This window comes from Topomyia yanbarensis, chromosome 1 (assembly GCF_030247195.1).
Source record: "Topomyia yanbarensis strain Yona2022 chromosome 1, ASM3024719v1, whole genome shotgun sequence".
Classification (NCBI taxonomy): Eukaryota; Metazoa; Arthropoda; class Insecta; order Diptera; family Culicidae; genus Topomyia; species Topomyia yanbarensis.
The window spans coordinates 30,911,826-30,938,984 of NC_080670.1; the positions used below are offsets into that span (position 1 = coordinate 30,911,826).

General features: G+C 38.0%; 1 protein-coding gene and 1 long non-coding RNA gene across 2 annotated transcripts; one reads left to right on the plus strand and one right to left on the minus strand.

Annotated features, from left to right (window-relative positions):
- Window positions 1-7,816: 7,816 nt before the first annotated feature.
- Window positions 7,817-8,439, minus strand: LOC131677256 (uncharacterized). The gene is made up of 2 exons (XM_058956978.1): window positions 8,319-8,439; window positions 7,817-8,246 (listed from the first exon to the last, which is right to left on the minus strand). The coding sequence occupies exons 1-2, from the start codon at window positions 8,386-8,388 to the stop codon at window positions 7,861-7,863; spliced, it is 456 nt and encodes a 151-aa protein (XP_058812961.1). The 5' UTR covers window positions 8,389-8,439; the 3' UTR covers window positions 7,817-7,860.
- A 6,729-nt stretch (window positions 8,440-15,168) lies between these two features.
- LOC131677265 (uncharacterized) lies at window positions 15,169-18,932 on the plus strand. The gene is made up of 2 exons (XR_009303316.1): window positions 15,169-15,573; window positions 17,359-18,932. It is a non-coding gene; the product is annotated as an uncharacterized LOC131677265 (long non-coding RNA).
- The last annotated feature ends 8,227 nt before the right edge of the window (window positions 18,933-27,159 follow it).

The window sequence follows — 27,159 nt, forward strand, 5'->3', positions numbered from 1 at the left end:
TGCAAACCACCACCGCTCGATCCCTTTGTGTTTCCACACACCCCCTCAGGGTGCGTCGACGCGTGCGGGTGGATAGGTGGGTGGGGTGGTTGGCAAATATTTTAACGTATCAATTACACGGAAAATTTGCTGCCAACAACCAAATCGCATAATCGGCACTTTCCGCCATTATAGTGTCCGATTACCAGCGTAAAGTTTTACCTCAGTTTTATCCTCCTGGGGAAAATTGTTACATGATTCGAAAATGAAAACTTTATTATACGCATAGTGATGCAGCATGCCGGTTGGTGGTGCGGGAATTGGTCGGCGATTTGCTTAATTTGTTTCGAGCAACATTGTCATCAGGACGAAAGTACCGATGACAGGTTTTTTTTTCTGTACAAAGATCGGTTTTCTAATCATGCCAAATCGCCATATTTCGATTGTATTGGGTAATTGCTGGAATATTTTATAAGTAACACCGTAATAATCGATAAGAAAAGTAAACAAAGAAATACTGTAACCTATGTCAGCAACCACAGATGCAAAGTCAAGTCAAAGGAGTTTGGTTTGTTTTCATCACGAAATACCTAACCTCAAACCGTTTTTGTTTTACAAAATGTTCTGTTTCCCTTACAAACGAATTCAGCACCATTTCGTTTTTGAACGGGAATAGAAAGGCTTAAGGACGATACACCAGCTTCCGTCAACGTCAACGGAACGTAACCGTTCCGTCAGGATAAGTTTAATATTTTTCTCTTGTGTCCGTTCACATGTGCCGTACGTCAAAACGTTCCGTGCCGTTGATGTTGTGTGTTAATGTTTCCATTTAAGGTTGCACGGAGAATGCGCAAAATTTGCAAACGAAAAAAGCAGTTTTTTTTCCACACCGTATGTCAGATCTTCATAAAAATCAATCAGCGTGTGTAGAATGTTGTTACAGTACTGCTGATTGATTTTTATGAAGATCTGACATACGGTGTGGAAAAAACTGCTTTTTTCGTTTGCGAATGTTGCGCTTTCTCTGTGCAACCTTAACTGCATGTAACTAAACTTGACGTTCCGTACCGTTGACGGAAGCCTGATGTATCGTGTGAATCGTACTTTATGGAGTTCAGTACAATCCAAGCCGGCGGCGGTTTTCGTTCGTATCGGATTGATTACTCCTCACGTCAATCTAACCGCGATTCGTTGGAAATCAAATAATTAGTGGAAAGGGAATGTTTTCCCAGAAAGCAGTAAAGGTAAAATAGTGTCGCACCTTCGTAAACCTGGTTTAATTAGAGAAGAAATCAAATTATATATTAAGAATGGTCAAGGGAATGTACAAATCGGTTGGACTGGAATTAAGTGGCAGGTAAGTGCGCCAAGGGTGTATAAATAACAACTAACAATTGTGCATAGTTCCTAGGAAAATGAGTTTACATAGCGTGCCGGAACGAATAAATTCATGAGTAGGAAATCAAATTCAAACAACAGTGAATTAGTATCAATTATGAGAGGTGTTTACGTTTTGCTAGAGGAAACAGAGAAATGGAATTCCTTGTAATAATGTTTCGCTCTGTGTACTTTTTTCATCCGTTTTTTCGTTGGTATCAGACTACAAAAGGTCAAAAACAGGAAGATCAAATGAACAAAAGGTCGAAACCAAAATTTTAATTCTTTTTATACTTTTGAAAAAGTGCTTTTTATAGAATTATAAATTGAATATTTGGCGAAATAACATTACCAATATAACGAATCTCCGCTGAATAGTATTCAGAGTTGGTAGTACCCTCTCAGATTTTAATGAAACTTTTTGTGCATGAAGACTTTATCACAAAAAGCCACTTTGCATACTTTGTTTTTTTCTAAAAATGATCTTTAAAAGAGGGTCAAATTTTTTTACCATTTTTTTTTAAAGACTATAGTCTTAAAATGACAAATCCTACAAAAAATGTTGTAGAACCCGCAGTTGTTATTCTTCGTTGTATCCATTTTTAATGATAGCGATCGACTGAATGTTGCGAATTATCGTGACATTACCAGTCTCTCAGTCTCCTCGAAGCTTTTCTAGGTTATTATGAGTGGTGCTATTTTCGATTGTGCAAAAATTATAATTCGTTGGATCAGCACAGATTCATACCAAGGAGATCAGTTACAACTACAGACACTGTATACACAGACTAGCGAAGTGTCAAAAATTGCAGCCGAACGGACTGTCAAAAAGTACAGCCAAACGAGCATGAGGGCTTTGAGAGGGGAAGTACAAGAGGAAGCCCATGCAAAGCTTATGGGAGTTTCCGTGATGCCAGTTTACATTCATGGTTGCTAGTTTTACTGTTTTTCTCTCCGCTAGTCTTTTATATAAAGTGTCTGTAGTTACAACCAATTTGTTGTCATGTGCATGTGTCACTAACAAGGAGGTCAAAGCACTGATTCACTGATCTGAAAGCCAAATTTGATAAAATTACTCATTGATTATTTTTGTGCAAGCTTTCTCGTCTCGGCATTTGTTCGCAATTTGTGTCTTGGTTGTATTCATATCATTTCGAAAGCATTCTACAAGTAAAATTAGCTAACAGCATATTATCACAATTTTCCAACAAGCCTGGTGTTCCACAAGCGAGTAACTTGGGACTTCTGCTGTTTGTTCTATTTTTCAACGACATGGCATTGCTGTTGGGATCCTCGTTTATTCTGACAACTAGAAGCTGTGCCTTGTTGTTCGCAGTGTAGAGGACTATTGGTGCCTACAACATTTACTGCAACTTTTCGTAGCTTGGTGTTGCAAAAATAAGCTTGTTATTAACATTTATACCCGGTGCAGTTCGAATATAGAATTAACGGTACAATTCTGAAAAGAGTCGAACAGGTGTGTCATTTAGGAGTGCAACTGGATGCAAAACTGACGTTCGATTTGCAACACTCGCAGAATCTTTCAAAAGCAAAACGTCAGTTTGGAATTTGGGAAGGCATTGTACTGTTCACTTGGCCTGTGTTAAGCCAAAGAGGACCAAGCGCCATTTTGAGGTACTTTATCTAAAATCGCTTTAACATCCAATGTAACACCAGGAACTCTAATATCTATTATGTTTTGGGAGCTCAAATAGCAAACGAAAGCAAGCAAGTGTTCTTTGACTTTCTACGTAAATGGTAAGTTATCGAAAAATGAATTTTGGTACGAAAAATACACGAAAAAAATTATGGCGCTTAGCTCGGTTTGGCTTAACGCAGGCCGCTTGTCCGTCCTACCCGGGGAAGAAAAGGAATGCTAGTTCGACACTCGCTGTTGATGGAGACCGAAATTGCCGGCGTCGGCGATAAAACATGAAGATGAGTTATGTTCTATCAACGACCATGTTGTAGACTTGGGTGGAAAGCCCAACTCCTACCAGCAGAAGGCAATGGATTCTTCACATTTCCTTTCAATCATGTCCATATGAGCCAATCCTAGTTTTCCGGTCTATGATTATCGCTGATTTGCTCCGTCTTTCAAATTCATTACTTTCGTTTCTCTTAGTCTTAAATTTGCAGAAAATAGCCAACAAAATCGATTCAGTATTACCTCTATTTGTTTATAAACCTAATTCGCCTTTTTGGAACTAATATACAACAGATAATAAATTACAACTCATGAAAAATAATTGAAAACAAAAATTGCTGCCGTCTGTTGTGGGTGCACTGCTTTCCGCTAGTAGTAGTAATTTTCTTCTCGGTGGTAAGCGATGGTTAGGTTCCCCCCCTGCCGCTTGCTGATCAATCCGTCTGCTTTCTCCTAAGAGAAGAGACGACAACAGGCTTCTTGCTCTTCTTAATTTTATCTACCAGGCCCTGTCGTAATTCTAAAGACAACAAGCATCCATCGTTGCCAGATTCCATTTGCATGATTTTCACAATTGCTGAAAATAATTGTACCTCAAATATCGACCCTCAGTCAAGAATTCACAATACTAGCTGCATTTAATAATTGAATTTTAAGTTTATTTGTGTCTTTCTTAACAATACACGTAGTTATATCGTCATTCAGAGTATTTATTCAATTTGCATGAAATATTCATGTATATGAAATGTAGCCAAAATAAATTCAGCAGCACTGTTTTTCATCCCGTTTGAAAATATTATGAACGCTCTTGACTGGCAAAACGACCAATCAGAAGCTGGTTCAATATTGAGGTTAGGACTGGATCATATTGGCTACGCGATTGTCTTCTCTTCTCTTAGGCTTTCTCCCTCACTCGTGTTTGCGTCCATGTCGTCGTACTACAATAGCTTTCGCTGTCCTCTGTGGTGTATCAGCAGATGTCGAAGACTGTTTGGAGGTGTTGGTTGCAGTAGATGAGCTTTCTTTAGTTGGTTTCGCGCATGCCAGGGTATGTGCATAAGGTTCTTTATATGTAGTTATCACCTTGAGATGATCTGTCCTCGATAGTCAAGTAAGACGGTACCAACCGAACATCGTAAGAATGCGAGGGAAAAAGTTTCTCCAAGTGTCTTTTTTGTGACAGATTCCACTTCTCGATACTTCGACATGAATCTAATCAGTGCAAGTACGCGGTACCAAATCGTGTAGGCGAATTCCCGTCAGATCAAGGTCCATACACAAGGGGATCTTGATTTTGACGTTTTCATATTCGACATCGTGTTGCAAGTTGTTCTTCGCTACGAAGCTTTCTGTTTCGCAGTTGAACGTTATTAGTACTAGTTGTCTCGTATGATACAGTTGTATGTGACATTTCTGTCAGCACAAATGGTCGGCGAGAAGTCATTCGTGGATGTTTTCTCGTGCAATGGACGAAAATTGTTTTGTGGTTGACTCATTTCACTTGCAGGTGGGGGTAACGAGACTTTGCTGTTCCATAGTATACAGGCGCAGGTAGTATTTTTTGCTTGCGTTCTGCTCACAAGCGGTGTATTTTTTTGGTAGACTGGAGACTACCACTGCATCTGCACAAGCATCACAGGAAGGAAATTGTGTTAGTAGAAAAGCGAAATGTATTGGTAGACAATACGATTTTAGCAATATGCACGAAAGTCGTTAGCGATCGATTCCCGAAAAAAATTGTCGAGTAGCTTAAACTCCGCACCGGGCCATCGGAAGTGTTGGTTCTTTTATATTTCAACAATAACTCAGATTTTTTAGCTTGGTTGTTAGTTTTCGTTTAGCTTGATCTGACGTGACCGTCCCTGGCTGCAATTACGTTACCTTTTTGGGCAAGTTGAAACTGCTCAAATCATCATGGTAAATATTGAGAAAATGTTTTGAACCATACTTAATCTAAATTTTTATTTTTAAACAATTTTGACTGAAGGGAAACTAGCAAAATGAGTCTCGAAAAAATCAATCGATGGTAGTAAACAAGCCGAAGCTACAATAGCAAACCATTGATTCCATTCGCGAAGATAATATGAAATAATTTTGAGCGGCCCAATATAAGCATCAACTGTACCAATCGCTTCCGTCCGAAGCGAAACTGTGTTAGGCTACAACCCAAATCACTACCAAAATATATGAACTGTGCAGCGATTGCGCTCGGAACCCGACCCAGCTCAGTGTTCAAGCAAAAGGTGGTTTCGAGTGGCGCCGTGGGGGAGGTAAAGGATAGGAGTTCTGTTTTAGAACTGCGGCATAGTGTGGCTCATGTTCTTTTTTTAGAGTGATCAAACTGGAACTGTAGAGCTTGGTCCTCGGGAGGACATCCTGTTAGAATCACTCACTATTGTATCAGACTAGACGGTAAATGTAACCCACTAAAACTTTGCTTAAAGCCAATTGCTGCGGGTCTGGGTTATGATTGTGTTACTGAATGTACGGTTCACATGACGGGACAAAGAGATTTAATGACGGCGAGGGAACCAGCGATATATTCACGATTGAGAGCGCGTTTATAAATTTATAAGCACTAAAACCTTCACTTAGTCACCGGTACGTTTTATGTTTCAAAGATCGGGGCAGTGGCGTGCGTGGTTGATCGCGAAAGTTTGTTGTAGTATGTTGCCGTGTTTGAACGCGTGACCGTTTGTATGCCGCGGGTGATAGCTTATAAGCAACTTCGCGGGTATAAATGCGATTGTATAACCGTGTGGCTCTATGTATACACAAGCAGGAATTTGACGTTTTATTGTGAACGAAAGGTTCAGATACCAGCAAAAAGTTAGTTCCCCTATATAACCGCCCTGAAAATTGTCATCTACTGTATATTTTTGAGAATGAATAAACGAGGGCAGGGGTTTCCGGATGTGACCGATTCAGGTTCGTGTAGAAAGGCGTGTTTGTATAATCGCACTTTAGATCGCGTTTGCAAATTCGTAGGTGTTAGAACGTTCACTTAATCACAAAGACAATTTTATGTTTGCGAGATTGCGATAGGTTTGCATGGATGTTTGCAGTTGAAAGTTCGAGTTTGTGAACAGAGTTGAATTTTCGCGCAGAGCTTGAGCGATTGCATGTTAAAGGGTTTGATCGCGAGGATGTGTGTGCCGCGTGTATATAGTAACTTCGCGTGTATACATTCATTTGTATAACCGTGTAACCGCTTGCATATACGTGAGGGCTTTTGAATGTTTGCGTGAACCGCGCTTTTGAGTGTACCGATCAAATTTGGATGGAAGTCTGTTTCCCTATTCCCCGCGGATGATCTCGATTGTAGGATCGGATGTGTGGGCAGGTTTTTTACTATCGCAAAAGGCGCAAGCGTTTCTATGTTAACGTATCTGATCGCGTGGCAGTTTCAATGTTGCGTATGCTAGCGTGTGTATAACTTGACGTGTTTGAATTCGTTCATATATTTGAGTATCTGTGTGAATATACCCGGGACTATTTGAAGGTTCGCACGAGTCGCCAATCTGATGTTTAATTTTAAGTGTGCGGATCAGCTGAAGAAAGAAACTGAACTTCCCCGTATCACTGGAGTCTCCAACTATGACGCCCTGAGACTTGTTGGGTATAGAAGTTCCGTATTTTAGAATAGGCTCTCGGATGAGTATGATTCATGATCGTACGTGATCGGGCATTTGTATATTGGCACATGAAACCGCGTTTATGAATTCGGAAGTGCTACTAAGTTGAATTAATCGTCGAGGCATATATGATTGCGAGATCCTGGGCGTATGAATGCGTGAATGATTGCGTTTGAGACCAGATTGGTATTATCAGGAAAAGCGCGAGCGTTTGTATGTAATTGTGCGCGTTCTTTTGATCAACCAATCAACATCTTAAAGTAACTTTCCGTTGGAGGTCAATACGAAAAGTTACAATTATGTTCAATGGAATATGGATGGCTATTTTCCTAGTTAATTGGAGATTTACGAATAAACTAGTATTAATTGATGATGTAATATTGCTGGAAAATGTTTGCAGTACCGTCAACCCAATCAGTTTAGGGGAGGGAACTATAGCTGCTATTGACGGGTCAAACTATTATTCAGGTTTTGACAATTGTATTTTAGAGGTATAGTTCGACCCTAAATCCAACGGAATCTTGAAAAAAATCCTATTTAAACCCATTCCGAAAGAATTTCATCTACACCCGGGGTAGGGCTCAGTACAGCCAAGGTCTTCTTCTTCTTCGTGTCCTAGTTATTTCCGTCGGCCTCTGTCCGCTACGATGCCAAATACCGATGCTAGAGAGGTGACTCCTCTATCTGGACCGGGAATCCACAGCTTTACTAATATGGAACAAACGAAGGAGGACGTGACGGCAGATTTTGTTCACCTCAGAAAAATCTCAACAACCTCGGCTGGGATTGAATCCAGACCAACTGGGGTGAGTGGCGGTCTCGGAAATGACCGCTTCGAAATATCTTCATCCAGATTTGTATACCAAATATTCGTCACACGAAAAATCAACTAACTGGATAACAGTTGGTTCATAACAGACTTTATTCTCACCGCATGTCAACTCAGTTAACGACAGCATTAAACCGCAGACAGACCAGCTCGACACCGCCGTCCCCCGTCAGACCGACTTCGATCTCGACCGCCACCCCACGAGCCGGAACATCCAGACTGTCACTGGACAGTAAATAACTGAATGCCTCATCGGCAATTAGCGGACAACCACCTTCGATTCCAACGCTGCAAGCATCTTCCAGGTGCGGCGGAAGCTCGAAACCCAAATCCAGCCCACCGAGAAAAACGGAGATGTGAGCCGTGGCGGTCGCACTGTCCGTGGGGCTGTAGATTCCACTGGCGTAGGCTGAAATGTGCTCTCCTGCTACCAGATTGCATTCATCGGCCATGCAGTCGTTGACCTTCAGTATGGTGGGTGTCGGGGCTCCATTGGGACCTGATGCAGGTTAGCGATGATTAGAGAAGGAGTTCGGTTGAAGAAAATAAATACGAATGAGTTGAAACTTACAGGCGGTGAAACTGACATCCGATAGTACCATTGTTGGTACTAGCGCGAGGAGGAAGTAAATTTTGAACATCTTGGTTGCTTGGATCAGTGCGACTCAATATTGTCTCGTTCTGACAAAGTGTACTGCTTTTTACAATTAGCAGTCAACCGAATTTATACTGGCAGATCAGTTGGCGTTCGGCGATTAGATATCATTTGCATTATCAGCAATCGCATAGCGAATCTAGTAAGCTTAGAATAAAGTAGTTCTCTTCTTTGGTGGAAAATCAGTCGGTTGACTAAAAGCCACTAATTCCACTTATGTCCACTGACGTCAACCAAACTATACGAGTTAATCCGCTACTGGTAGTACCAGTTAAAAGTACAAACAAGTCCTCTTTAGAACGTTGAAGATCCGATCAGTTCTTCCTCAGGACTCTTTCCCATCTTCACAATACTACTCAGTTCGCCAAAAACAGGGACACCTACCTAACAGTTGCCCCGTTTCGTTATTGCATTTCCATCGTTTGCGATTGACGATTACAATCCAGCGACGTCAATCAGTAGGTCTTCCCCAAATCCTATCAACATGGACTTGTGTGTGCGCGGGCACAGAAAACAAAACATACACATCATCTAGTCGTCCGCGAATGGCCATGAGTTGCGATTGTGTCGCGCCCACATTTTCGATCGGTTATTGTACGGCGTTTTTAATCCGACTTTGTATCGCCTACTGTGCAATTGCACCGAAAATGTTCAATTGCACTGTCAAGCTGTGGTAGCGGTTATTATTATTTGACCACACTCCGTTTGTCGACTGGGACAAGTGCGGATTAGCACCTTTCGAGTCGATTCCTGATTACTACGGAATCGGCTTATTTCTGTACGGTAGCCGATCGGATTCACGCTGTGTATTATTTGATCGATTGAACAGCTGAACAATGGTTCAAAAATTACAATCAGCTGGACTCTTTTGACCATTATTTTATTGTTCTAAAAGCCAACCTTCCCAAACCGAAATTCTATCCGTTGATTCGTTAATCAAAACACATCACACGCACTTCCTCCCTCCAGGGTGTAAGACGTTCTAAACTTAATGCCAAATCGACTGGCACAAATCAAATTTCGCCGTATCAAGTTAACTGAACTGAAATTTCATCAGTCACATGTCTGTGCATCGTTGCCATTCTTTGCCCCAGCCCCCTGACCTATGCCGCCACCAATCCACTAATGGAAGGAGAAATTGATCCTTTAAAATGGGAACACTGATCGGATTATCCGGCTCAATCTTCAAGGAACCGACGCGGCTCTTTCCGGAAGATGAAAGGAAACGCAATTTTTGCGCAAAGAACGTTGCAAAGAAAAAAAAAGTTATATTGATAAGTTCCCAACGTTTTCAGCTAGAGCTAGAGCGCTTCTTTCATAATATGTACCCCCATTCTCTTCACGTGTATGTGAATGGATGGGACTTTACTAATGTCATCAAAGAGGTGTTGCACTCAACGTCGCCGTTGAAATGAAATTATTACCACCACCGGTTGCCTACCCTCTAGGCGAATCAGACAAATTTTCACCCCATAGCGGAAAGGTGAGGTTGAGTCTGAACATATTATTTCAGTTTTTTGGAAAGACTCAGCAAGCTATGATTCCCTTCAATTCGATTACCACTGAAATGCCTTTCAAGCACTGTTTTTGAACAATGGTAGCAATTTTAACTGTTAATGAAAAATAACAATTAATTTGGCAGAATCCAGTGAATAATATCCCTTAATTACCACCTTGTCTCCCGGGCGTATCAGCCGTTTCGTCCTGCTTTACTCCCGCTTGTGCGTTATGAAATTCTGTATCGAAAAATTTAATATCAATTAACGTCCGCATTGTTTTCTAGTCAGGACGGGTGCGTACGCCTAAATTAGTGTACTCGGTGTTACTGACGAGCTAGCTGGTAAACCGGTTGAGATGAAAAGTGTGGGTGTTGTGTGTCGCACAATGGCAACGAAATTAGGGGAACTGGGGGTAAGACGGACATATTAAGGAAATACTTAAATATAACATAGTAAGAGCATGTTTTTGTCCACATGTAACACTCTATGTTGTAGCTCCATATGTTGGCTTTCGAGTATCCAGAGGGATTATGTTACAAAAATCAATAAGTATCATTTTTTAAAGAATTAGAAAACGAAGAAATATCTGCACTTTTTCTAGACTGCGGGTGAAACGGACATATGGTGGGGGTAAGACGGACATGTTTCAGAAAGGATGATTACAACACAAAATGTTAAAATTTACTACTTCTAACGGATGTTTTGAATAGATTGTGGTTCTTCTTAATATATATATATATATATATATATATATATATATATATATATATATATATATATATATATATATATATATATATATATATATATATATATATATATATATATATATATATATATATATATATATATATATATATATATATATATATATATATATATATATATATATATGATCAATTCGAAGTGAAATATAACATTTTTGGGTTCGATTTAGAGTTGAAGCAAATGATGTATTTTCTAATATCGTTTTTGCCGTTGTCATAAGGAGAGCTATGCAATCAGTTCAAATTAACAGTCACAGTCAATTATACAAAACTGGGAAATTATATAATAAATGCGTAATTGGTAACATCAATTCCTGGATTACACCCAGCCAGAGTATGGGACCTGCACAAAGTCGTCTACCTTTTCCAGGTTCTAGGAATTCCGTATTTAAACTCGGTCACATTTACGTACATCCTGCAGTCTACTGCATGTTATACTTAAACTAACTGGATGGTTCTCCACGTTTGACTGATAGAATTTCGTTTCTACACGCGAGGCATTCATAAAAGGTTGAATCAATAGAATTAAACAAGACTGTCCGTCTTGCCTCACCAGTACACATATTTTTTAAACGTTTGTACTTATTCACACATAAATCAACTTACCTGTTATATTCCACGAAGATATCACTTAAGAGTTACTTTATCGAAATAAAGGAAAAAATCCGCGAAAAAATATATTTTTTCAACGATAAACCTTAAAACCGGAAACTTGAAAATTACATCCGCACGAAGCTGCACTACTGATTATCAATATTTGCTTAAATTGTACACTTTTAACAGTATCCAAGGCCCACTAAGTGTTTCATAATTCATGGTTACCCCTAATCATAGAGTACACATACAATACAATTGAAGTTTTAATGTTAAATCCCTAAAATAACCATGTGTCCGCCTTACCCCACCTGTCCACCCTACCCACAGTTCCTCTATACCAAAATTAAGAAGAAGAAGAATAACTAAATTAGTTATGGAAGTTGCGTTTCGACTTCGTCTCATCAGAATCCGACACTAACTTAGTGCTTTGAACTGAGTTAGTGTCGGATTGACGCTAGCTCCAGAAAGGGAGACACAAATTGTGTTCCTGAGCAAACCTCTAGTTAAGCGTTAAGTCCCGCAATAAAAGAAAGAATAAGTAAACGGTAGTGATACGATAAGTGCAAAATTAATGTGCAGAAAAAAGTACAAGGAACAAAGAACAAGGAATAAGGAATGAGGAAAAAGGACCAAGGGACAAGGAACAAAGAATAAGAAACAAGGAACACGGAATAAGGCACCAGAAACAAGCAACAAGAAATATGAAACAATCAAAAGGGAAATAGGAAAGAGAAAAAAGGGAAGAAGAAAAGAGGAGAAAGGTAAAAAAACGGAAAAAGGGAAAAATGAAAAGGAAAAGGGAAAAGAAAAAAGAAACACAAAAGAACATGGAAAACATAAAAAACATGAAAAACATGAAAAGCATAAAACAAAAAACATGAGAATATGAAATCACGAAATAAAAAAATTGAAAAACACGAAAAACACTAAAAGCTTGAAAAACTAGAAAAATATGAAAAACATAAAAACTTGAAAAACATGAAAAACACGAAAACATGAAAAACGTGAAAAACATGAAAAACATGAAAAACATGAAAAACGTGAAAAACATGAAAAACATGAAAAACATGAAAAACATGAAAAACATGAAAAACATGAAAAACGTGAAAAACATGAAAAACATGAAAAACATGAAAAACATGAAAAACATGAAAAACATGAAAAACCTGAAAAACATGAAAAATATGAAAAATATGAAAAATATGAAAAATATGAAAAATATGAAAAATATGAAAAATATGAAAAACATGAAAAACATGAAAAACATGAAAAAACATGAAAAACATGAAAAACATGAAAAACATGAAAAACATGAAAAACATGAAAAACATGAAAAACATGAAAAACATGAAAAACATGAAAAACACGAAAAACATGAAAAACATGAAAAACATGAAAAACATGAAAAACATGAAAAACATGAAAAACATGAAAAACATGAAAAACATGAAAAACATGAAAAACATGAAAAACATGAAAAACATGAAAAACATGAAAAACATGAAAAACATGAAAAACATGAAAAACATGAAAAACATGAAAAACATGAAAAACATGAAAAACATGAAAAACATGAAAAACATGAAAAACATGAAAAACATGAAAAACATGAAAAACATGAAAAACATGAAAAACATGAAAAACATGAAAAACATGAAAAACATGAAAAACATGAAAAACATGAAAAACATGAAAAACATGAAAAACATGAAAAACATGAAAAACATGAAAAACATGAAAAACATGAAAAACATGAAAAACATGATAAACATGAAAAACATGAAAAACATGAAAAACATGAAAAACATGAAAAACATGAAAAACATGAAAAACTCGAAAAACATGAAAAACATGAAAAACATGAAAAACATGAAAAACATGAAAAACATGAAAAACATGAAAAACATGAACAACATGAAAAACATGAAAACACGAAAAACACGAAAAAGCATAAGCATAAGCATAAGCATAAGCATAAGAGATCGCCCGTAGTTGCTACTCCGTTATTGACCAGAACCAAATTAGGTTGCAAAATGTTCATTGGAACAACATGCTTGGGAATAACACGATGAGCCACATTGTACAATCTATTCTGATCCCTGCATGCTGATCAATACCGACGCCGGCTACGTCCGAATGCAGATCTTCTGGGAAAGGAAGGAATGTTAGTCCGATACATGTTGCTACTAGAGACCGAGGAATCCTCTGCATCTCCACATGTATCACGGGAAGGGAAGAGTTGTTAGTAAATGTGTCAGTAGCGTTATCATGTAATAATTGCTCTGGGCAGCCGGCTGCCGAGAATTTGGGAAATTTATCATTTGTTGTATTAATACGATTAGCAAAATGAGCACCTAGAACTCCGGATAGCCGTCTGTAAGGAGCACTGCTTATATTTTTTTTAATAATATTCAATCACGCGACGAATTTGTTCGAGGTTTCTATCGTGTCGGTGCTGATTTTACCCGGCGATCGTTTGAATAAAATGCGGAATCTTATACAGAAGCTTCATCAGACTCTTCCATAGGTGTCGCGGAGCTAGCGGTTTGGAAGGGAATAAGGTCTAGGATTCGCTTCCAACCCCACACAGCCGACCGTGGAAGTATTGCCTAGAAAAGCTAATCTTATCTGCGTAATGGGCCGGATCACTACTTATTGCGACATTATTTGGACTAATTTTGCTATTCCGGCTCTACGATATATTTTTGGGTTGCAAACTACTGAGTGATAACACGTTATACAGACAAAGAGTTATGATAGTTCGAGATGCTACAAATCAACCAAAGTACCTCCTATTTTCCTTATTGGACTGTTTGTGAACACGTATACGAACGATTATATCGAACATTGAAGGGAAATCGTTAACCCGATGCACGGGCCTGTTACCAATAACGGAACTTGAAATTAGATTTGCAAGATCACCAAAACAGATGCGGCGAACCTTCAGTACGCATCGACCCGCGATCATCGACACCAGTCAAATCAAAGTCCCATTGGAGCCAACCCCCGAACAACAATTCGTCTTTAAGGTATTGTCTTCCCGGCCAGATCCGCTCGCACCCCCTCACTCTGCCACCACCGGCAGAAGGCCAACAGCACCCAGTCGTCGCCTGTCCAAGGACCAAATGTCATCAATAGACCCAGACTCGCGTGGGGGCATGAGATAGAATTGAACGCTAACCAATGAACATGACAGAAAAACACTTATTCTTCGTGCGGACAAAACTGAAGGTAATTGCCAACCGGTCCCCGATCCCTCTCGCGAATTGTCAATTCTCAAACATTATACATGATTGAAGTCATCATTCCACTCAAATAAGGCCATGTGTTTTCCCTAAGCACATTGAATGTTCTGTGGGTCAGTTCCCCCGTTGGTAAAACAAACCCCAAACAAACATAGAAATTAGTTTGCTCAGTCCAAAGAACAGTTAGCCGACCGGCGGATACGTGTTTTTTGCAGTGCCATCACATCAACGAACGCCCAAAATTTACATGCGACAAAATATCTGCAATCCCGAATATAAAAGAATCAAAACCTCTACTCCTTTGCAATAAAATAAGAAAGCAATAAAAGCAGTTGAATATCCAAGGCGGCTCATTTTCAAAGATAGCACCACCGATGAAACACCCAATAAAAAATAGGTGACAAGGGACGCGGACGAAATTAACTGAGCACCGATCGGCTGGTTTGCCACCTATTTTTCAGGTGAAGAATTTTGGGGCGACACCTGGTAGTCGCTAGTCGCTGGTGAAACACCAATTATTTGAATATGTCAAATTTTCTAATCGCCGTATTTTTTCACTTTTCGGATCGAATTTTATATTCTGAAAAACCATTTTTCACTATTTTTAGAAAGTACACTGTGTTTCTAGATGTTTTCTGTGCACTGTCCTTCAGGGCAGGAAATATTCGAACCGAACCTATGTTCGAATACTTTCAAAGCACGAAGCTTTGCGTTATTGGTTCGTATACACAAGCTTCGCATCACAATCGCTTACCATCGTAATTGCGGACATTTGGGCGATACTTTTGCATGCTCTTCGGCGAGGACAAATGAAGCTTCTTGTTCATTTCATTGATGTTCGGAAAGATATGTAAAAGCTTTTGCGTAGTTTTCGACGAACACGAGCTAAGCTCTTGGTTCGTGTGATCGATATTTTTGAAACATTTACATGGAGCTTCGAAACGATATTCGCGAACACAGAAAATAAGATTACCTCGAAGTATTTCAGAATCACGAACATCGAAAGATTATATCAATTTAGCATCGCGAGGGCCATCGTTAACATGTTCGCCGGACGATATTAGTTTTCTTCTGGGAGGGAGAAACAGACTCAATAAATGTGAATGTCATAGCCAGCCAGAACGAAACTGTCACTCCGAGCCACAAAAAAGTGTTCATGGAGGAAATGAGAGTATTGTTATCATATGCTTGCTTGAAAATGTTTCCGAACGATGAATTTCCTTGATTTTTTGTCTAGATTGGGTGTAGCAGTAAATATTATTAAAGTTTTTTTGTGATTTTAATGCCATTTTGAAATTAGCCAGATAGATTTTTCGGTAATCCGTGCTGCCACAATCAAATAAATTGTATTTCTATGTATTCAATGATGAATAAGAATTTAGATGCGTTCAAAAGTTTCGAGCATCGTTTTAAGACAATATTGCGATCTTGTTATAATGTAAAATAAACGCTAATTTTATATGAAAATTTCAAATAATATTTACATTTTAAGCTCAATGAACTACGCCTAAAATATATTTTATGCTTGTTATAAAACCAGTTATGGAAATGTGACGACGCTGTAAATGTTCTCTACTCCAAGAAATGGGAATATGGAATCAAAAAATATGCTGTGACGTGCACGTTTTTTGGTAATTCAAAAATACTTTTTGGTTTAAAATAATTTATATCATCTTTCTATTTAAAACATGTCATAAAAGCTATTTTCATATCTATAGTAAAGACAAGTAATAATGGTGTAAATCGTGCGAAGAAAGTTTTAAAAATTTGTGACTGATTTAACAATTTTAGAATGAGTGACACCTTGCTAGTCAGATTTGATGGTTCTCCAGTTTAAAGTTTCTTTTGAGAGTATACTGCGAAAATGAAAATCATCAACGGCTTAGATGCATGCTAATAAATATAAACAAAGTTTCGAAAAAAATTGGCAAGTTACTTCGACGTGAAGTTTGACATCGACATAATATTTTTAATGTTCGGGTGCTCATGCAGCTTAATCTGATGATCAGAATCATGAAAAAATTCCATTTCTATCTATTAGTTAAAATCTTACACTTCGAAAGTTATTTGCAAAATAACCTTGGCTAAATTTGACAGTTCGACGGTTAAAATTGTTTGATGATGTAAAAAGAAAGGTGGAAACAGTTTTCTGTACTTTATTTAGGATGGCAATATTTTTCAGTAGTAAATAAAGGGGAAATATAAAATCGAAAACATGTTATATCAAACGTTTTTTCGTTTATTTCATTATATGGATATTTACGTTCCAAGGCTGCAGCCGTTCCTATATATATCTACCTATCAAATACCTATGCATTGGTCAACATTTCACAAATCAGATAAACATGCCTCTACCGGCGAGTTTCCTTATTCAAGGATTCTGTTAGTTAAATTTTTATAAAATTAAATTCTATTTTTCAGATTGAATTTAATGTTGTATCGGTTTTTAATATTCAGTTTAAGCAATTTTTTAGGAAACCGTGGTAGAATGAAGGAGAAGAACGGCACAAAAATCCTATTTTAAAAGTATAAGATTAGACACATCGTTCCGAAATTTGTCCCATTTCACTCGAGTACTGGAAGCAAACTGTCGTCTGACTTTATCTTCAAATCAATGTAAAGCACCCGGGAAAAAAACTTTCACTGATTTTATACTGTCCCAAGATCCTTTCCATCACACGATTGAAGTCATGTGCCGGTAACACGCTTGCATCAATGACACGCAAAAAGAAATTTGCTCATTTATGCGTCGCCCACCTTGATTGATTTTGGCTGTCGAAAGTTTTCTTGCTTCTTGACAAGTGCTATTATTTACACTTCGTGCGTAGTGTCTGTTTCTCCCTCCCAGGTTTTCTTTATTCAAATACCTACCTACTAGCTATGCAAAAAAAGTATATTCTAGACAGAGGCCTTGTATTAAGAATGGAATAGGTGAAAAATAATTGTGACAATGTGTAGCTTATGAATGCTGGGGTTAACTGAAAAGTGACGTAACAAGTTTATTTAAGATACCCTACTGATATATTACCAGTAGGGATAAAATCAAGATTTCGCTACAGGGCGGGGATAAATTTTCAAATGAAATAAATTAGGGCTAGAAAATGAAGTTAAATGCAATGTACACAACGTATTGAGTGGCTCGCTTATCTTAGTCATGTTCCTATAGTCACCTACCAGTTACGTCAGTTTCTTGAGGATAAAGATATCGATATCCATTCAAAGGAAAAAATCGATTATCAGTTAAATAAATAACGTCATGATGTGTATGATTAATCCTAGAAATAAATAGGGAATGTCAATAAACTTTATTATTCCATATCAACATTTGAATAGGGCTAATAAGATTTGTGAACAAACTTTTGTTTTGCTGATTTCTCTTATGTGGTTTTTGTTTGAGGCGAAACTGAGTCAGTTCCTAACCCCAACTGCTGTCAAAATGTATGAACTGACAGCGGTTGGGGTTAGAACCTGACTCAGTTTCAGGTTCAAGCGAAATCGCCATTAATTTGTTATCATTTCAACACAGAAAACATTTGAAATCGATTCTACCAAGGGCAAAGATGTTGATTCATGTGTATTTTTCATAAAATTCAACTCTGTAGCGGAAAAATGAGCGAAATAAGTTTGTTTACAAAAGTCTCATTAGCCCTTTTGAAGAATTACTATTGTATTGATCTAAAATATGGGTCTTCAATATAATATATCAAAATATGGAATGCGGCAAAAAGCGAATAATAATGGAAAGACAGTATTCGAAAAAGTTCGAGTTTAGAACGACTTTCATTCTACTTGGAGTTATTTATTTCGCTTCTCATTTTCCGAGATTTCCCTTACATAAAGCATTTCGGCTATAACTGAGTCAAAAAAAATACAGGGGGCCCTAAGTATTTCTTTCATTTATTTTTTATTAGTAAAAGTCAAATAAGGAAAGATTACATCATAGAGAAGATAAACCAAATTTTGTCCTTTTCAGAATTGTTTTTGGATTTCCAACAAAAAAAAAATCACTAGAACATTGTAAGTTTTTTGCGTTTCTCCATCAGTAATTAGTTAACAAATACAATACAAACAATTTGGAATATCCTTTTCATTATTTATAACAAAACACATGTACAGGAGTCAGGAAATAAATTTCATAAAAGTGGAACATGTAATAAGTTTAACACTTCATTTATTAAGTGAACAGATTCTGTCGAAAATGTTTGAAAATAAATATTTTGTCTCTTGTGATTAGGTAATCAACCAATAAACTTATAAAACAATATTATAAAAATCATTTGGAAGCTTTCCTCTTGGTTTGGTACAGGTGCCTGGAATGCAACATTATAATTCAACTAATGACAATAATAATGGATTCAAGTATGTAGGTACTAGGTTAATAAATTCATTTGGTAAAATTAAAAATAACGTTTAACACACAAATCATCGCATATTATTGAGTGAATATGACTAGCCGATTTAGGAATGTTGCGCAAGAACGTTAGAAATCGCAACAAGTTGAAAACAAAGGCCAATGGACTACGCCTAACTACCCCTCAGTGGATGCAAATAACTGAAGTTCGCCGTCTAACTGAACTCAGACGTCAGCTGTGAGATTCCATCCGAAAATTGTTCTTTTTAGGAAGAATTTGTTTTAGATAGGTAGATTATTAAGAGAGGGGTAATGGTTTTAGCGTTAAAAAACACTATTTGCGATTTTTTTTAGAAATTTGGGCGAAGAGAATTGATCAAAACTTTTGTACATTATATTGTATAATTTCATCCAAAAGAGTCATTTCACAAAAAAAATAAATTTCACGCTGAAACCCTTACCCCCTTAAACATACTTTATACATCTTCACCTAAACTCCTTGGCAGGGAAAATATACTCCGATTGAAGAAGAAAAGACGAGTTTGCAATCAAAGTAGCTAGTAAACATAATTGTATTCCGAAAAAAAGAATTTGAATTTCACTACCAATACGCTCATTCAAACTCGTGGCTCATAAATTGGTAAGGTATGCGACGCACCTAATCCCTAAATCCTAAATTATAATCTTAAAATAATCCATTTTATTTATACTCGAAATAAGATTTACAGTTTATGCTTTTAAGACAGATAGTCACGTAGCGAACATGTTCGCGGTGGCCTCATGATGCTGATGCTTGAAGCGATATAAAACTTCGATGTTCGCGATTCTCAAATAAACGAGGTATTCGCTTTATATGTGTTCACCGAATATCGCTTCGAAACTCTGTGGAAATGTTCCAAAAACGCAAAAACCACGAGCCACGAGCTTACCTCGTGTTCGACGATGTGTGCTTCTAAGGTTAATGTGAACTTTTTCGAACATTGTAAAGAGCGAACTAGATGCGAAGCTCGCTTCGTCCGAGCAGAGATAAGTTTTACCCCTAAATGTTCGCAGCGATTGTGTCAAACTCATCGATTACATGTGGTATGCTTGAGAAGGTGCTTCGTGAAGCTTCGAACAGCAATCAATTCATTTTTCGAACTTTTCCTGCCCTGCTGTCCTTGCATCGGGAATCGACGGCCCGTGATGCGAGGAAAAGATTTTTTTCATTTGCCGAAATTAGATTTTCACAAACTGTCACACCTCGCGTCAGTCGAAAAATGCTTTTATAAGCCACTTCACTTTGTATTATCGTTAAATTGCACCGTTATTCACACTTTCGATAACCAAAAGGCAGTAAACTGTGCCGTAAATGATTAAAATTAACCGACGCGAAGGGAGTGCTACGAGAGTCAACCGCTCGCGACGAAGATACACACTCGAATCCCATGAAAACACGAAAAACACGAAAAACACGAAAGACATGAAAACATGAAAAACATGAAAAACATGAAAAACATGAAAAGCACAAAAAGCACAAAAACATGAAAAACATAAAAACATTAAAAACATAAAAAAAACATGAAAAACATGAAAAACATGAAAAACATGAAAAACATGAAAAACATGAAAAACATGAAAAACACGAAAAACACGAAAAGCATGAACAACATGAACAACATGAAAAGCATGAATAACACGAAAAAGATAAAAAAAACATGAAAAACATGAAAAACGCGAAAACGTGAAAAATATGAAAACATGAAAAACGCGAAAAACGTGCAAAACGTGACAAACATGACAAACATGAAAAACATAAAAAACATGAAAAACATTAATAAAAACATTAAAAACATTAAAAACACCAAAAACATTAAAAACATTAAAAATATTAAAAATATTAAAAACATTGAAAACATTAAAAACATTAAAAACATTAAAAACATTAAAAGCATTAAAAACATTAAAAACATTAAAAACATTAAAAACATTAAAAACATTAAAAACATTAAAAACATTAAAAACATTAAAAACATTAAAAACATTAAAAACATTAAAAACATTAAAAACATTAAAACCATTAAAACCATTAAAACCATTAAAACCATTAAAACCATTAAAAACATGAAAAAGATGAAAACATGAAAATCACGAAAAACATGAAAACCATGAAAAACATGAAAAACATAAAAAACAAAAATATGAAAAACATAAAAAACATGAAAAATACGAAAAACGTGAAAAACATGAAAAAACGCGAAAAACATGTAAAACATGAAAAACATGAAAAACATGAAAAACATGAAAAACATGAAGAACATGAAGAACATGAAAAACACGGAAAACATAAAAAACATGAAAAAACATGAAAACATGAAAAAACTTTTCATGTTTTCTATGTTTTTAATTTTTTCATGTTTCTTTATTATTGATCATTTAATATTTATTGTTTACTGACTATTAATTTTTTATTTTTTACTTTTTGCTTGATACTTTTCATATTTACTATTTATTACTTATTGTTCACATTTTTTTTATGTTTACCAATTTATCATTCCCCATCTCGGCTGTTGATTCTTGTCTCGGTTTTTTGAGATTTTTGATATTTCAAGTTAAGTCGGCTCTATTTTTAGAATACAATACGCGTTACGGATTGCTTATCTTAATTTTTATCAAAAGCCCTCTAATTTCTTATAACATCTTGATTTTAACTCTTCTGTGTATCTCAGTATATTTGTTAAAGTTCATTTTTTCTGAGAACTTTTTTTTATTTCGATTATAGAGGCTTTATCCTTAGGGTCATTCGCCTTTTCGGGTTAGAAAAATCTCTTATGAACAATTTCTAACCCTATGTGCGGGGTCGGGACTCGAACCCAGGTGCGCTGCGTACAAGAATTTCGATTTACCAACAACGCTACGCCCTTCCGAGGACTACTTTAGTGGACCTTTTTCGCGAGTTTTATTTCTGCATTCACTCATCCATAATCCTGGCAACCCTGCCAAAACAATCCCCTTCCGACAACCCATTGATGCAGTGATGCGGTACATTCCACGGACTCTTCGGAGAGTCCTTGACCAGCAACGAACAGCTCTACCGCGTATTATAAGTTAATAGAGTCGTCTATAGCTTAAATTGTCACCGCATTTGCTTTGTGTGATGTCAGGAATGTGTAGGGAGGAATGTGAAACGACGCGTCCCTTCCGAATGCGTGAGACGAGACGTAACAATAATATTAAATGTCCCTACACCCACACGCACAGAATACAGTCAGGCCTTGAGCGAGGGCTTCAAGCAACATTTATTGGAATTCCTAGCAAATTGGGAATCTGGTCCGCGGAACCGACTGAAGTTTAATTATGTACCAACACTCCCTTGTTCGAGAGATTCCCGGCCAGCGGTTGGGCGTGAATAATTGGCCACCTTCGCGGTAATCGCCGCTTTTCGCTGGATGAAAGTTGAGAAGGGTAATTAACAAAGTTTTCAGCCGAGCGAGCAGGTCAACAGACGATGCAAAGTTTCAGCAACAAATTTCATCGAGGAATTCCTTATCCATCCGTCCGGGCAAATTTCAATTGAAGATCCCAGTAGGCGTAGGCATCCAAGTAAACTCCAATTCATCACCCCGGTTGGAAGAGAAAACAATTCTTTGCTGTGATTTTGTGTCATTTTGGAATTGCGCCACTGGACCAAACTGGTCATGGATTGCTGAGTTGCGGACCGGCTGACCACATTGTTAAAAAGGATACACTCGAGTAATCAAGGGATTGTTTGAAAGCCGCAGCAGGAAAAAATAATAATAAGACCGAAACAAACAAAATTGCAGTCATGCGGTGCCAATCATTTTCTGGGGAGAGTTATTCCTGGTCCTAGGTTGAGACTGTTATTTGAAGATGTTCGGGTTTTGAACTATTTTCAGGTGCGCTTCTCTCTCTCTCATTCCAACGGGGGGTGTTCCAAAAGCAATCCGAAAAAAATCGCAAACCGGACAATGGAAATTGTCGGTCCATCGGATTAAATTCCGTCCAGCTAATCCCCAATAATGGATCCGGAACGTGTCGTTAGTTGGATTCCCGCTTGTACCCCTCCGCCGTTATTGATAACTGTGGCCACTCTCACTCAATCGACGTCGTCCTTGTCGTCACCACAACCGGCAGATGAGGAAAAAGAAAATATAATCCTCTCTAGCTTTGTCGTCGGCGACAAAGGCCGCTTCCATTATTCTTTTTTCCCGCCTTCGGAGCTTCGTCGTAGGACAAAGGATTGACTAACCGTCGAAAAGTAGGAGAACCAGGTTGAGGTGGTTTTTGACGTCATTCCATTTACTGTAATCGAGGGGAAGAGGGAATTCGTCACCTTTTGTTGTGAAATAGGTACTCTCAACTGATTGATTACCTTCCGCCAACTTCGGCATTTTCCCACGATCCCAGCAATCAAGAAATGTTGATCCAACTACAAACAACAAATCTGCCTCTGACAATTTTCCGCGCTTTAACGAGAGACCTCATTAGCATAAATCATTAGAGTCCTAGCGTTGCACGGCCAATTGACTTGCTAACAATTCTACCCCCATCCTCACACACACACAAACAGTTTTCCACTTTACAGCAAGTAAATTGGCCAGACAGCCATCATTGAGCGTGAAAATTTCAATAAGGATTCCCGCATCAGTTTAAAACAGATCGACCGTGTTTGGCACCCCTCCGGAAAAAACAAATATTCTCTCGAAAGGGCGCTACCTACTGTGCTACTGTGCTGGTGGTTGAGAGAGATGCTGTTGGGATACAAAAACAACAACCCCCACCCACAACCGATCTCATCCCGTAGGAACGTATTTATTCAACCAAACCGGAATTGCATCGAGGGGAATCACGGTGGCCGGTGGTTGTTTTTGAACGAGTTGTTTAATTTGACATTTAACTATTTGTTCGAATTACAGTCGGCCTTGGGAAACGAGATCAATGGTCACCCCCTCGTTCGTAAATGAAATCAAGTGAACTGGTTTTGACGATGGAGATGTGAGTCGGTGCGGTGCGGCACGGCACGGCATGGCACTATTCCGGTAATCTGTGAAATATTTCTTTATATCTGGACACAAATATCAAATCATATAGAGTTTTCGATTGAAGGAACTGGTGGAGTTTTCTGCACTGAAATTGCACTTTTCTTGCAGAAGTGTTGTCAAAACACCGACACCATGTTCCATTGATTGGAACTGCAATAAAAAAGTGCAATTTCAGTGCAATTTCGGGGTAGATATTTGGCACCGAAAATTTTGTCGGTGGAGCCAGTGCACTCACTAACACCAACAACGCAAACGTCAAAACAACCCAGCCATGGCCGCTAACAGCTGTTCTTGTTGACATTCGATTTGGTACATTGAAAAATTATACGTGCAGAGCGCTTTTTTTCAAAAATGTTATTTTTTGTGATTTGTAATTTTATTTGTGCCAACTGTTTTTCAGGTCAAGGAAAAATAACATTACATTTATAACAAATGGAAGGATTAATATGCACGTCAATAAGTTCTGGTTTTTGATAGCCTTTTCAGATCTCGTGTAGTGATTCCTTGAAGCTGGTGATTGTCGGTTTTACTTGGAAGCGCATTCCAGCGAAGGGCTCCGTAAATCAGCACACTTTTTCTACTGCTGGTAGTGTTCGTTGGGATGTGGAATGAGCTTGTGCGCTCCGAGAAACTTTTCTGATGATGTTCCAGGATATATCCGGGGTGCGATTCGTAAAACCTACTATGCATGAAGCAGTTGATGCGAAACTGGTAGTGCTGCATCAGGTCCCGCCCTAGAATTGTATTGCGGACAGCTGCTAAAGACTCCCTTTTCCGGATGTTATAAACAAACGAACTCCGGCTTTAAAGCATCTTAGTAGTTGTTCTTATAGCTGAGTTGATAAACCTGGAACATATACCGTGTCACCGTATGTGAGATAAGGTACGATGACTGCTCCGCATCAGCTTCCTGCGTGTGGGTGTCGAAAGGACAGATGCGAAGCGGCGGAAAGTCCATAATGTGCCGAATACTTTCTTTGTGATATTATTCACCTGTGCCGCCCATTTTAAGTTGCAGTCCATTTTTAACTCTAGATTGGCGACTTCTTTGGACAGCGGGGTAATCTCCGCAAAATGAGATCCTTAGGGGTGTTATGCTGCAGAAGATTATAGCCTGAGTTTTTGTGGGTTAGGAAAAAGTTTGTTGCTCGCTGTTCACTGTTCGATTGCGTTGAGATCAGCATTTAATATATTGATCATATTTTCTACATTTTGCACCGGGCCGGAAATGTAGATTTGCCTGTCGTCGGCGTACAGGTGGTATTCGCAGAGAGAATTTCAGGCATGCTATTAATATATAGGGAAAATAACAGTGCACTGAGACAGGATCCTTGGGGAGTTCCATCTGTAAGTACTCTCTCCGCTGACTTCTTCCCATCTACTTTGACAAGCTGAGTACGGTGCTTCAGATATGATGTTAACAAGTCGCAATCATCAGCATAGAAACCAAACTCTTCCTCTAGCTAGATTGATACGCAGATTGAAAGCAAGCGACAGGTCGACAAGAACCATCACAGTACAGTTGCCTTTGTCTAGGTTGATATAGATATCGTGTACGACTTTTGTTAGGGTGGTGGTAGTACTATGACGTTTTCGATATCCTGATTGATGTTTGGCAAGCAGCTGTAGTCGATGGTTGTCCAGATACCTAGAGATCTGGTCGAGCAGAATTTTCTCGAATATTTTAGAGATAGCTGGGAGGACATTAATTGGACGATAGTCTTTTGGCTCGAAGGGATTGGCAGATTTTGGAATCGGCGTTATGATGGCCTTTTTCCAATTTTCGGAAATCTGCGACTATCGATGATCGCATTGAAGAGGTGAACGAAAGCGAAATCCACTATTGGTGAAGTCCGGAAGCGCTCTTGCTGGCAAATCACTTTGGTGTATTGTTCGTGTACGCAGCTGTAGGTGCCCGTCAGTGAAGAAGTCGTTGAGTTGGTGGATACTGATACTTCCGTCCGCAGGATCAGTTTTTTGTTATTGTGGATTCCTTCTCGGCGAAGGTTGTTCCAGAGTTTTTTCGCAAGTAGTTCACAACCGAAATTCATATCACTTGACAGAGTTAACCAATCTGGATGGTTTATACGCCAAAAGAACTGTGTATTATTGTAGTTCATACTAATGGAGACCGGACTACCGTGATCTAAAACACCGGAGTTATTCCGGATTGCATTGGAGCTATTTGGTTTTGCCATTTGGAGTTTTTCTATTAATAGCATGAAAATTTTCTATGAGAATAAACTTAAACTATTTTAAAATTTGTAGAATTTATTAAAGCCCACCATACTGAAATAATTTGAGGTTTGGCCAATCTTCCCCGAGGGCCCTGGAACTAGCCACAAGAGGTTAATAATGAATGTTCATTGGGTCCATTGTAAATATGACTCCAATGTAAGTGGCAGAAGACTATGTCCCAGAACCAAATACAACGTTTTCAAACAACAAGGACACTTGACCAGTTCTCCGGTGAATCCAGATTTTGGTCCCAGATGGACGCTTTTATTAAATCGCAAATCTTCATCATGCGACGTAGCCAGAATATCTGTAGAGCTTTACAAGATAGTTTAAGGCATTCAATCGAGGGGAACGACACTCCTCGATTTGTTGATGAAATGAACATAAAATTTATATTTCTGAACGGATTGATAAAGATTTACATTAGTTAGTTCGAAATTGATTCGAATTTTCAACATTGCCAAAAAATAGTTTCAAATGGCCGAAGATGGTTTGAAATGTGTCATGAAAAACAAAATGAAATGCTCGAAATTCACGTTTTGACAGCTTCAGTGCTCGATGAAACCAAAACAAAACATTTCCAGCAGCATAACTGCATGACCAAATCAAAACAAAAACATAAATTTTGTTGTCAGAATTGTTGAAAGATTCAAACATTGAGTATACAGAGTTGCCAGTTCCATAAAAATCGTCGAAATTCGAGCAAAATTTGCTTGAGATTTGATAGTTTTTTTGTAATTTCTGCGATTTTTCTTAACAATGCTCGAATTGTTAGAAAATTGGCAAAATTTTCTAAAATTACCGGAAAAAGTACGAATTCATGTAAAACTGAACGGAATAAAACAATCATTCTGAAGTGACGTTCCCCTCGCATTCAATGCAAGTTTTGAGGCCATTTGGTCGCGATGGTCAGTTTCGGTGAATCCGGAATATGATCCTAGAAGGTCACTTGTAATCTGAAAATGTCAGATTTGGTTCTTGCACATAGTCTTCCTCAAAATACATCAATATGTTGTGC

Bases quoted from the DNA above. Each gene is read 5' to 3' on its own strand.
- LOC131677256 (XM_058956978.1), bottom strand. From the start codon at position 8,388: ATGTTCAAAATTTACTTCCTCCTCGCGCTAGTACCAACAATGGTACTA. The intron at 8,247-8,318 runs GTAAGTTTCAAC...AACCTGCATCAG, and splicing joins GGATGTCAGTTTCACCGCCT to GTCCCAATGGAGCCCCGACA.